The following is a 12662-nucleotide window of genomic DNA, read 5'->3' on the forward strand; positions in this document are numbered from 1 at the left end:
AATCCCATCTTACACTTGTTACATGATACCATTATCTTAAATTTGTTTTTATTGTATTTTAATTTCAAGCTTGATTGATACAAAAAATAATGTTCCAAAAAATTTAATTGCTTTAATAAAGATTTTAAAACTGATTTCTGCTTGTTTCAGAATTTAATTTCATGGTGTACATTAAGATTATGAATAAATAAAATTGCCTCTTGCGTTACTTAAAATAATAGTGCAACCTATGACAATTTTTTATTCTAGCTTCAAATATAAAGTCACTACATCAAAGAGATGCACCCTAAGTTTATTATGCACCCACCCAAGTTGTATAATGATTATGGCTTTACACACACCCGTATGCCTCTATCAGAGCTCCCGGAAGCCTCTAGCCAAAATGAGATGCCATCACGTTCGTATGCGACACCCCTGAAGCTACTACTCCACTGGACGAAATTTTAATTGCATTAATAATTGATAGAGGGTGCAACGTAATATATACAAGTCATAGCCATATGAAAAAGGACCTTGATTCATTCATAGAGCTATCAAAGAAGTTGTTACTCGTAATAAACATTGGAGTTTTGGATGTAACGTGTAAACTATGTGAAATTTATCAATTGATTTGATCATTTTAGTTTAACCGTTTTTCTACTTTATTTACTATTCATGTATATAAATAAATTTAGATATTTAAGGATAAATCTTCGAGTAAATATATATATATATATTTTTGGACAATGGTTATAACTTATAAAGAACAAGGGACCTATAATAATTAATAACTAATATATTATATGATATCAATGAGGTCTTGACCTGATGGTTAAGATTAAGGTCCCGTGAACGATAGGTCACAGGATTGTATCTATCATCCCCACTGTAGTATATGTAATGCCATTGTGACTCACTTGCAACCAAAAAGAAGGGGAAAAAAAGGTATGTTATTGCACAAATACACACCAAGTAGTGGCTGCGGTACATGATGAATTTATGAATTGAAGCAAATTATTCCAAGCAACAATTATAGCGTACATCTTGGTACATACTACAAAGCAAACACGAACGTTTACATAACGGGTGATTTATGACATAAAAGCCTCAAAGCACAAAATAAACTACTTTATTTAAGACATGTATGCATGTATTACAAATCAACTGTAGTTTACTTCTTAATTCCATGGTGATGATCATCGATGTCTTTGGCAGCATTAAGCATGTGATCAAGCAAAGCAGTTGGTTCAGGGGCACCGGGATGGAGTTTTTCGTACTCGAGTGTCCACCTTACTATGCTCGTTTCGCTGTCCTTAGGTATCACCTGGCCTGTTCCGGAAATGGTCTTGTAATCATCCAGCATATCACCTTCAATACATTTATGCTTCACTAATTTCTTCTCCTTGTCAATTTCTTCAACTAAAATTTTTGCTACAAGAGGCTTCCCACCTATATATCGTGATAACCAAAACGAGGAACATTGAACATAAGTGTGTTACCACATTATTAGGTTTAATGCCTCTCTATCTCACTTTCGTGTATCATAAATGTGTCACTTAATCTTATCGATTAACATATTTAACATAATAAATTATCGTTTTTCCCTTTATATACAGAGTATAAGGAGTTGAAACATATATTGAGAATCTAGTAAAAGTTTAAAGCAATGATACAAGTACGACCGTATGACTGAAAGAATTAAATTAGGATAATACAACTACAATATGATAAACAATGGAACTTTTTGAGATTAGTTTAAACAATGGTCACTTGATAAAAGTTATATTAGGTTATACATCTAACAAAAAAGTTTTAAATATAGACATTAAATGAATTCAAATTTCAAAAAAAAAAAAAATAATCTTATACATAACTCATTCCGTTTAAACTAACTTTATTTTAATTGACTTAATTTTACGATTTATAAGTCTTAGTATTATTATGTTCATGCACGGGGCAAAAACTAGTTGTGATATAGAGGGATTATATCTTTTGGCATAATTTTATTAATGATAATTTCGTAGTAAATAACTAAATATAGTTAATTAAGAGTATATAACGACGAAAAGTAGTGAATTTAGTACTTATACCTGTTCTGTACTTCCAAAGGATGATAGAGCCAGGCTTACCAAATTCACCCTCAGCCACATCACAACTTTCTACGAAATGAGGAGCAGCATGAGAGATATGATGAGGTCTACTCTCATATATTTCGTGGTACGCATCTCCTGCACCTGCTCTTATCTCTACCTCGCCCTCTAGCTTACGCTTAAGACTCATATTTTTAATTGAATTCTAAGTTGATTATGATTTGCAATTTATACTATCAAATTTGTATATTCACATATTAATTAGTATTACCGTTGTTGATCTTTTTATAGGGAAGTTGAGGATGAAATTAGGATTATGTGATGGTTAATCAATAACATAAAGTAGCACTATATAATTACTTTTAATATGGACCATTAAATTTTAATGATTGATCTTGTCTATGTACAAAACAATAAAGCCCCCAACAAAGAAAAGAAACAAAGATTATGTTTTTTGGATATTCCTGATTTTTGTCAAATTTATTATCATGACTCCTTGAATTGGAATTGAAAACCAAATTTTTTACTGGCCACAATATATATTCATGGTTAGAAAATTATCCTATTTAAATTCTGTCTAAGTCGAATACCTAATTATTGGAGCTAAGCTTATTTCTTAATCAAGCTTCGATATTTTCTTCAAGCTCGTTTGTTTACCAAATGAATGAGCTTCGACCAAGCTAGTTTGCGAGTTATTTACGTGTGTATCAACTCATTATCATTCCTATGCACAACCCAATCCACGTTTCGTACCGGACCAACTCGTGTTGTGCCTTAATCTATTAACTTGTACTAAAAGCGAATAACCAATGACACTTGTCATTACTTGGTAAAAACATTTCCTGCCACTTTCGCTTTTTTTTTTTTTTTTTTTTTTTTTTTTTTTTTTTTTGCAAAATCTTTAAGTAAACTAATTATACATTATGATATTTTCTTTCCACTTTAACAATCATATTCTATATATACATAAACGAAATATTTTTGCACATCTTTTATAACTGTATACAAAGTATTTATACTACTATTGTCAAAAATATTTATTAACAACCGTGCATTGCACGGGATTTTAATCTAGTTAGTTATCATATCTATATTCTGTTGAATTTTGTTTAGAATGAACCCTGCCAACTGGCGAGTTGAGCTATCATGTCCGTGCTAGGCTCGTGTCATAATTTGAAAATGTTATACGTCCATGCATGGCCTATTACCCATGAGCACGCCTCTCGTGCTGTGCTGCATGTGTCAATGGTGGGATCGTGTTGGTCCGACCATTCCTAGTTGAATTAATTTCTTGATTAAAGTTTGAAACCTACTTGAACATTATTATCACACAAATATTTAACTATAAAGATGGGTCTTGTTTAATTTGTTTTAGGAGTACTTCACACAAACTATATCGAGAAAATAAAATGGGGACAAATTTATTTACTATTGCGTAAGTTCATGATACGTGATTTTAAAGATATCATCGATCAACAGTATAATAAATTGAAACGTGTTATTAAAAAGTGTAATTCAATCATGGAACACATGTTTGTCAAAAGAAAAAAGAAATCATGAAACAAATGGAGTGCAATTTAATGGAAATCTGATCAATGTCATTTTCAACTTTAATAATAAAAATGACAAAATATGTTTAGGGCTCGTTTAGTATTCTTTTTTAGCTTTCAACTTTTAGTTTTTTTTTTTAAAACTAAAAATAAAATATAAGGAATAAAAAAAATGGTTTTTACTTTTTTAGTTGTCAGTTTTCAAAATTCAACATGTTTACGATAAGTTTGATTATATTAATATTTGCACGATCATAGGATATTAGGATATATATCATATGACTTTAAACAAAAAACCAAAAAACAGAAAAGCACAATGTTACCAAATGGGGCTTAGGGCCTATTCACATTTACTGAACTGTGTTGAACTGAAATGAGCTGAACTGATTGGAGCTGAACTAAACTGATTGGAGCTGAACTGAACTGAACTAAGATGTGCTGAGCTGAAATGAATATTTGTGTGAGAGGGAAATTAGGAGTTGAACTGAACTGAACTAAACTAATTGAATCTAAGCTGAACTGAACTGAATTGAAATTAAGTAAATGTGAACAGACCCTTAGTTTTCCAAAAAAGATGAGAAGGTGTTGGGATTCGTGGTCGATAGACAGAGAAAATAAGCAACAACAACAAGATCAAAGTATAGCAAAAGCAACAAGCAACAAACAACAAACTAAGCTACAACAAACAACAGGAACAACACAAGCAATTAAGCCATTAAGGGTATGCAACTTAATTACCCTCCTTAAACACAATCTCACTATTGTACTCAAAGATAGTCGACCGTAGTCGACGCCTATAGTAGAAGCTTTAAGGCAGTGGTTAGTGGTTCTTGTTTCTACATAAGGAAATTCACTACTTTATCAGCTGGGGTATCCCTACAACAGACATAAAGGATTACTAACTATGTGGTTATTTTCAGACCATACATTCTCATGATATGATTTAAAGTTGCCGATGATTGATATGATGAAAAGTTCATACCCTCAACTAATCTATAGGGTATACTACTGCATACATGAAATTTGTTAACGTATATCAAGTATATAGTACCTCAAGAATAATTAATTGGAATTTTTTAGACACATCAAGGATTAGTTGTGATACGCAAACTTCAAGAAATCAAAGTAAAATGCTAATCAACGAAGGATTAAAATTGCATGCAACGCTAGCATTTCATTATAAATTAGGTGTTAATTAAATGTTTGTGTTGGAACCCAATGTATATCACTTGTGAGTATTCCACATTGGAGAAAGAGGAGAGATGGTTCCACTTTATAAGGTAGAGGAGTAACTCCTACTATTGCCAATTGATTTTAGTATGGAAGCTCCAAAGCCTTGTTTGTGGGCCAAACTGTTGAAGCATAAAGGTTTTGATGATGAGGAACTTAAACTAAAGCAAACTCAACTAATAAAGGTTTTCAAGTGTTTGATTAGTTTAGGTGAAATTGATCTTGGTGATGGAAGAAGTAGCTGGAACTAAGAAGACACGAAGAGATCTTTATTGAAGGAGTTAAACAAATTAGAAGAAGAGTTCTCTAACAAGAACTGAGTTCCCTAACAAGAACTTGAAGACAGCAAGCTTAAGTTCTTTGGTGGAACTTAATAAGCTTGGAGCCCAAGTAACCTACCTGAACAAAAGCGCGGCGTAGCAATTATATTTAGTTAAGGTTTTTATCTTTTAGATTATTGTTAATATGTTAATTAGGTTATTGCACGAAATTTATTAGAAGCGTGACAAGTTTTCTTGGTCATAAGTATTAAAGATATATTTTAGGAAAAGATTTTCTAAACAGTTTATTTCCTTTAAATCGGTTTGTTAAAAAGAAAAATCTTTTTAACAAATATCTTTTTAATTTTATTTTCCGGAAAAGATTTTATTCCACTTGATTTACATAAAACTGTGTTTAAAGATAAGTTAAGTTAACTTATTTATCTTTTAGAAAACCTACTTTCTATACGAGTATTACTTGTATAAATAGTAGAGAGCAAAATGGTTTTAGGTTTTTGTGAGTTTGTGGGTGGAGAAATCACTGTGCTATAATTGAGTAAGTTTACCAAGCTTCTAACTTGTCATATTAGTTTCGGATTTTGTGCATTGCTTACCTATCATACTAGGTGTCATACATTTGTATTGGTTGGGTTATTTGGGCGAGATTATTGTTTGCTTTACATACAGTTTTGTGTAAGCTTCTAGCTTAGGTGAAGATGTGAGTTTTGTACTTAGGTGGTACGAGTGATTTGTACTTTAGCAGTACGTGTAGTACTTTGGTGGTACGAGTGAATCTAAGTGTGGTACTTAGATTGGGTAGGATAGGGTCCTATCTAGTAGCAAGTCCAGTGAGGAACTTGTGAAATAAAGGTCCGTGTCTAATAGGTTGTAACTTGGTGTTTGCCCTATTATAGTGAAGTTTGTGTGTTTGAAATCCCTTAGGTAGGGTCAAGGTTTTACTTCCAGCTGGGCCCTGGAAGGTTTCCTCGTAAAATCTGTGTGTTCTAGTAAGATCCTATATGCATTGTTTATTAATCCGCAAAAAGTAGTCATTAGGAACTCAATACAATTCACCCCCCCTCTTGTATTAATCGTCTCAACTAACACAAACTCTCCTCCTCCTTGTTCGGGTTGCCCAAGCCCATTTCATATTATTTCGAAATTTAACAGTTTGATGCTAAGGAAAATAACAAGTGGCTAAGGAAAATCGTTACACCAACTTTAAAACAATATCCCAAGTCTCAACTCCGATCCATCCAATTTAAAAGCTTATACATACAATATACATATATATACTACATCCGTTAACTTTTAGTTACAACTTTGGGGTATTATTTGTGTGATATAATATATTTCAAAGTTATAAAAAGTTAACGGAGGCAGTAATTTACATTAACTAGTTATTAATTATTGATCAATATAAAAATAAAAATCAAAACTTGCATGAGATTATCTTTCAAGCATGTTGTATTACATAGTTATCTGCATATTATTAGGAACAAAAATAAGCTGTAAATCAAACCTAAATCAATTGGTCATTATACAATTATAACAAATAATCAAGTGTTGACCTAGTAGTACGAATTGAGCCTCTAACCTTATAGTTGGCTTGGGGGTTCAATTTGGTATTTTCCATAGATAATGTTTAAAAAAGCTAAATTAAAATTTTCAAAGTACACCCTTTTTACAAAATATTCCCTCCATACCGTCCACATAAGCAAGTTTGTTGTGTTTTTAGTTTTTTTTAAAAAAATCAATCAACACAAAACCGCTAACTATTAGCGGTTTTATCCTTTATGAAACCGCTAATTCGGGTTCGTTTGGCATCACTATGTTTTTCTGTTTTTTGGTTTTTCGTATTTCAAAATCATATGATATGCCATATAATGAATAAAAAATTTGTCTAATTTATTGAACTCATGGTAATTTTGAAAACTGACAACAAAAAAGTAAAAAAAAAACCTTTTTGTTGTTTCTTGTTTTTGATTTTTGTTTTTTTAAAAAAAAAAACAGAACACTGAAAATAAAAAACGATAACAAACAATTAGCGGTTTTATAAGAATTTGTGCATACAATTGTGGAGATTATTTCACCTATCAACTAAACCGCTAATTCAATTAGCGGTTTACTAGTAAATTGTTTTTTTTTTTAAAAAACAAAAAAAAAAAATCATTAATTTAAATGCTGAGTTGGACGGTATTGGAGGAATTTTTTGTAAAAGAAATGTAATTTGGGAATTTTTGAATATTTCAACAATTTTTATGGAAATCACTCAAATAAATTTCAGAAAAAAAAAATAAAAAATTCAGGCCTACTATAAAAAGAAATTTTTAAAAAATTAAACAAAAGAAAATAGAATACTACCCTAAAAACTGTTTGTGTTTATAAGGATAAGGAACTAATTAACATTCTATATAGTGATTTATGCATGATTTTGACATATAATTTTGAACTAATGAGTACAAAGAAACAATTTAGGATATATACGCGTATTGAAAACCTTAGATGGCTTTCTAGACTTTTAGTCACGTACTTTTAATTAAATCCGGTTAATATCAACTGAAAATAAACCTCAGACTAAAAAAAATGAAATAAAATCAAATAAAAAAAAAAACAAAAAAGAAAAAAAAAAGGAAGAAAAACGAAGAAGTCTATGGATAAATCTAAATTCAACGGATTAATAAATGCAACTATGAGTCAATAAAATGCTACTTAAAAATAATTGAATTGGCTATCTCTCAAATAATCAAATTTCTCTTTAAATTATTGCAGACGTTATTTATATTATTTTTTAAGCCGCGTTCAACGTTTAATTGTCTCATACATTTGCATGTTTGGCCAATACTATATAAAGGGTGTCAATTGCCGCAAAGAAAATACAATCAAACCATCTAAATTACAAAAACCTACCTAGCTCTTCATTAATTCATTTATCCTTTCTAGCTTCTAACAAAATGAAAAATATTTCGTTTTTCTTCGTCTTTTGTCTTCTATCCTCTCTCACACATGCTATAGAACTCGACTTTTGTGTCGGAGATCTTAGTCTTCCTAGAGGGCCTGAAGGATATTCTTGCAAAGATCCTGCTAAAGTCACAACTGATGATTTTGTTTACACGGGTTTTCGTGGTGAAAAAACTCCCAACAATGTTTTTGGGAACAATGTGACTTTAGCATTTTCAGATGTGTTCCCAGCCTTCAATGGTTTAGGCATATCAATGGCCAGGTTGGACTTTGCCGTAGGAGGAGTTATCCCAGTACACTCTCATCGTACGTCAGAAGTTCTTCTTTTGGTAAAAGGTTCAATCATTGCTGGATTTATTGATACCAACAACACTGCATACTATAAAAGATTAGAGGTTGGTGATGTGATGGTATTTCCACAAGCCATGCTTCACTTCCAAATTAACGTTGGCAAAACTCCGGCTACTGCCTTTGTTAGCTTGAATAGTGCAAACCCAGCATTACAACTCACACCTACATCCTTATTTGCTGGAAATTTACCTACTGACATTGCCCAGAAAATTACACTCTTGAGTGGTAAAGAAGTAATGCGAATGAAGCGAATTTTCGACACATCTTAATTAATATCCTTCTTCTTAAGTTAATCTTATATTCTAAGCAACCAATTTATCTCATTGTCCAACTTATTTATTTCTAAATAATATGAAAATAAAGGGTCTATGAATGCCCATTGTATTACTTACAGTTTATCCCTCTCTTACATGTTTTGTAATATTATTAAATTTAAAAATTGTATACTTCTTATAATCTCATAATTAATAAAAGTTTATTCATCTTTTTGTTACACTCCCTTCTTCAATTTTTAATTCTTCATAAGTACCGTCGTTTACTTATTCTTATTAGTTATTAATTGACCTATTTTTTAAAAAAAATATACTTCGTACTTATTATTTTCACTCATCTAGGATTATATTTATCATTTTCAAAATTCACTACACCTTCAGCCAAAAAAATCCAACGTAAATATTAATTTTAGCTAGATCGATAGGTGCACTCCAAGGATTCAAAATGGAGTTGAGCTCTATCTATGATATATGCAGGCAGAGTGCGTGGTTATATAGTTTTCTTAGGAGTAGGAGTCCAAAAAATAAGGGAGGCATATCAACCCTAGTTAATAGAATTAGGAAAATTTGTCAAAAAAAACCCCACCTTTGGGCGGTAATCCAAGAATATAGAACGACCTTTGGATTATTCCAAAATAACACCACCTTTGACTCATATCTTCCGTAAATAGAACGTGATCTGTTAGTAACCTGTTTAATAGGTTACCTATGACACGTGTTAAACTGCCAGTGGTCATTTTTTTTTAAAACATTAAATCTGAAAAAAAACCCTTAAAATAAAGAAATAAAACCTTAATTGAAAAAAGAAAACCCCTACCCAACCCCACCGGCCCAACCACCACTCCTCCTCCACTACCCAGTCCCCGTACCCCTGCATGTTGTCTCACCCCTTCCCCGCCATTGTTAGGCCTCCCCCCGACCCCTTTCTCGGCGTCCTTTTCTTCCATTCCCCGTTTCCGTCCTCCCCATCCCATCTCTGTCCTCGATTTCGTCCCTAATCTCTACCATATTTCAAATACTAGCACCCTTTTTCCTTCACTCAAGCTATCTCTTTTTGCATAGGTTATTGTTTGATTAGGTTTCAAGGGTAGCTCGGCGCGCTGTTTCACGGTGATAGGGATGAAGGGCGTGATTTCATGGCGGATTCGAAGGTGATGGTTGTGAATTTATTGGTATCCGTGGAGTTCGTGGTGGATGTGGAGGTTCGTGGGCGGCTGAAATCGGGATCGGGGAAGGGAGCTTTCAGGTTGGATGGTCTGGTGAGGGGTGGTGGTTCCTGATGAAGGAGGGGTTGGGGCAAACAGAGGGTTTAACTTTTTTAATTTTAAGTTTTTAATTTTTTTAAATTTTTTATTATTTATGGGTTTTATTAAATCAAAATTGTCAAAAAAATAATTAAATTAATGATTGTTTGACACGTGTCACTGAATAACTAGAAAAACAGGTTATAGCTTTTTTCGACCATTTAGAGTAGATGTATATGAATGGTCATTTTATTTTGGAATAATTCAAAGGTCGTTCTATTCTTGGAAGACCGCCCAAAGGTGGTGTTATTTTTGACAAATTTCCCATAGAATTATACAAGTTCCCCATACTTTATCTAATGTTTGACTATGACTTGATCAAAGTCTTAACCTTCAATTTGTACAACGTAACATATAACCTACAAGGGGCACTAACCTACACCCACACCCCACCACCACCGAAAATAACCCACACCACCACCCCACACCACCATCGAAACTAACCCACACCAAAATCAATCACAACCATGAATATTAATGTTTGTTATAAGATCAAAGTTGTCCATTTGTTATTTCGGATGATATACTACAAGAGGGGGGTGAATTGTAGTATGTTCCTAGTGTCTACTTTTCGCGAAATAATTAAACTGATTCCTGTTAGGAACTTAGACAATGCAAAGTGGATTTTACGAGGAAACCATCCAGGGCCCAACTGGAAGTAAAACCTCGACCCTCCAAGGGATTTCAAGCCAAACTAATCCACTTTAATAGGGCAAACACACAAGTTACAACCTATTATACTTAGACCTTTACTCACAAGTTTCCGAATGAACTTGTTACACGGTAGGACCCTATCCTACCCAATCTAAGTCCTACACTAAGATTCACTCATACTCCTTGAGTACTTCTCACTCGGCCTCTCACTAGAAGCTCAATCGGCTTCACCCTAGAAGCTCACACATTGCACTCTTACAATACAATTATAATAACGAGAATCCTAAAGAACTCTCACACCCCAATACATAAAACACTCAAAACCCTTTTTCCCAATTACAGATCTCAAAGAATAACTCTAAATACATACCAATGAATAAAGAGATAAAACTAATATGTTGGACACTCAAGATCTGTCTGGAATTGACTGGACGAACTGAAACCAAACCTGACTGGAACTTTGACCTGAAGGTTTGACTTAGCTTCGTGGTGTAGTATGAAACCATTAAGTGCGACCACTAAGCTTCGTCAGCCTCAACTTTGAATGAATACATATGAGCGTATTTATAGTACACCGAAATTATTCTTTTCCTAAAAGATAAGTTTTCTCAAAAGATATGTTTATAAGATATTTTCTAAAAATAAGTTTTCCTAAAATATATCATTTCTTAAGAATATATTATTTCAATAATAATAAGATATATTTACCATAAAATCAGATTTTATTTAAATATTATATTTTCCAAATATACTACTTTATCTTTTTCGAAAGATATACTTTCCATAAAATAAGCTTTTATTTAAAACTTTTTTTTGCTGTAAATGCTTTCCAAAAATAACTTATCTAATTTTACAAAAGGGATTTATTAGAAAATAAATATATTTATTCTGTAAAACCAAATCTCTAAAAGATATGCACGTATTAGGTAAATATATATATCATTAAAATCGACCTTTCACGACGTGCAGACTTAAGTTCTTATTAGGTTCTGGAACTTTGACCAGTCTCTAAGTTCCTGACAAGTCAGTAACTCTAATTTCATTGACTTTCATGAGTTCACATTGGTTCTTTAGACTTGTTCCAGACTGACTTTTATGTCCAACATATTTACATGAATCCTAAAGCGATATACTTTGATTTCTCCGTTTTCATGTTGTTTCTTTGAAACTCTTGTTCTGGAATCTTGTAGTATTGATGTATTCTAGATCTAGGGGTAAGGTTCCACTTCTGGAACCACAAGACAAGTTCCTAAGTGGAACTTGTTGTCATCTTCGCAGTCCAAGCTTCACTCTTTAGCTTGATGTCTGCTTCTGCTAGGAAGCTCCTTGTGTTTACCTGTTAGGGAACACCTCATGAACCTGTTATGGAACATGCTCCGGCTCTCGTGGGAAAACCTGCCGAAAGTTCTTTCTGGATCTTGTTAGAGAATACCTTCAGGTTCCTTCTTAGTTAGGTTTTCGTGGAAAACCTGCTTTAGATTCATTCATTCTCTCTTGTTCCTCTTAAAGTCTTCTATGTTCCAACCCATTGACTTCACCTAAGTCAGTTCATGTCTTCACATAAACACTTAAGAGTACATTAGAGTGAAATTTGTTTGTCATAAACAAACTTCAAGTGAAAGAACCAATAAAACTTAAAGCTTATGTAAATACTCCTACACATATACGACTCATGTATGCATAGTGTACTTACCTCATGAAGCTAACCTATGCAAACACCTATTTACATAGTTACCTTCATGGTTCTTTAGCCATCATCATGCTTATCAACCATAACACTTATCATTGTTCTTGTTCCTCTATTGCTTATCCTATATTGCTCAAGTTCCTTGCTTATATATATACTTGACATTGCTCAGGTTCCTTGTATCCTGTTCCAAGCATAACTTGTTCTTTCTATGCACAACTTAATATATAATCATCATTAGTTTACTTTACAATCATCAAAACCTAATTACTCAATACCATTTCCATGTGTGTTAGGTTAGTTAAATTATTGCGAACATTCATG

The 12662-nt window shown here is 32.6% G+C and overlaps 2 protein-coding genes across 2 annotated transcripts; one reads left to right on the forward strand and one right to left on the reverse strand.

Moving 5' to 3' along the window:
- Positions 1-915: 915 nt before the first annotated feature.
- Positions 916-2355, reverse strand: LOC145612479 (MLP-like protein 43). The gene is made up of 2 exons (XM_081667843.1): positions 2070-2355; positions 916-1428 (listed from the first exon to the last, which is right to left on the reverse strand). Exons 1-2 carry the CDS (start codon positions 2257-2259, stop codon positions 1151-1153), a joined length of 468 nt encoding a protein of 155 aa, XP_081523969.1. The 5' UTR covers positions 2260-2355; the 3' UTR covers positions 916-1150.
- Positions 2356-7995: 5640 nt separating this feature from the next.
- On the forward strand, positions 7996-8808 carry LOC145612592 (auxin-binding protein ABP19a-like). Its single transcript, XM_081667934.1, has one exon. It carries the CDS (start codon positions 8064-8066, stop codon positions 8688-8690), a length of 627 nt encoding a protein of 208 aa, XP_081524060.1. The 5' UTR covers positions 7996-8063; the 3' UTR covers positions 8691-8808.
- The last annotated feature ends 3854 nt before the right edge of the window (positions 8809-12662 follow it).

The sequence above is a fragment of the Chenopodium album genome, chromosome 24 (assembly GCF_948465745.1).
Source record: "Chenopodium album chromosome 24, dcCheAlbu1.1, whole genome shotgun sequence".
NCBI classification, from domain to species: domain Eukaryota; kingdom Viridiplantae; phylum Streptophyta; class Magnoliopsida; order Caryophyllales; family Amaranthaceae; genus Chenopodium; species Chenopodium album.

Excerpts from the sequence above, each read along its gene's own strand:
- LOC145612592 (XM_081667934.1), top strand. The coding sequence starts at position 8,064 with ATGAAAAATATTTCGTTTTTCTTCGTCTTTTGTCTTCTATCCTCTCTC.
- LOC145612479 (XM_081667843.1), bottom strand. The coding sequence starts at position 2,259 with ATGAGTCTTAAGCGTAAGCTAGAGGGCGAGGTAGAGATAAGAGCAGGT. Across the intron at positions 1,429-2,069 it reads CCTTTGGAAGTACAGAACAG|GTGGGAAGCCTCTTGTAGCA; the intron begins GTATAAGTACTA and ends CACGATATATAG.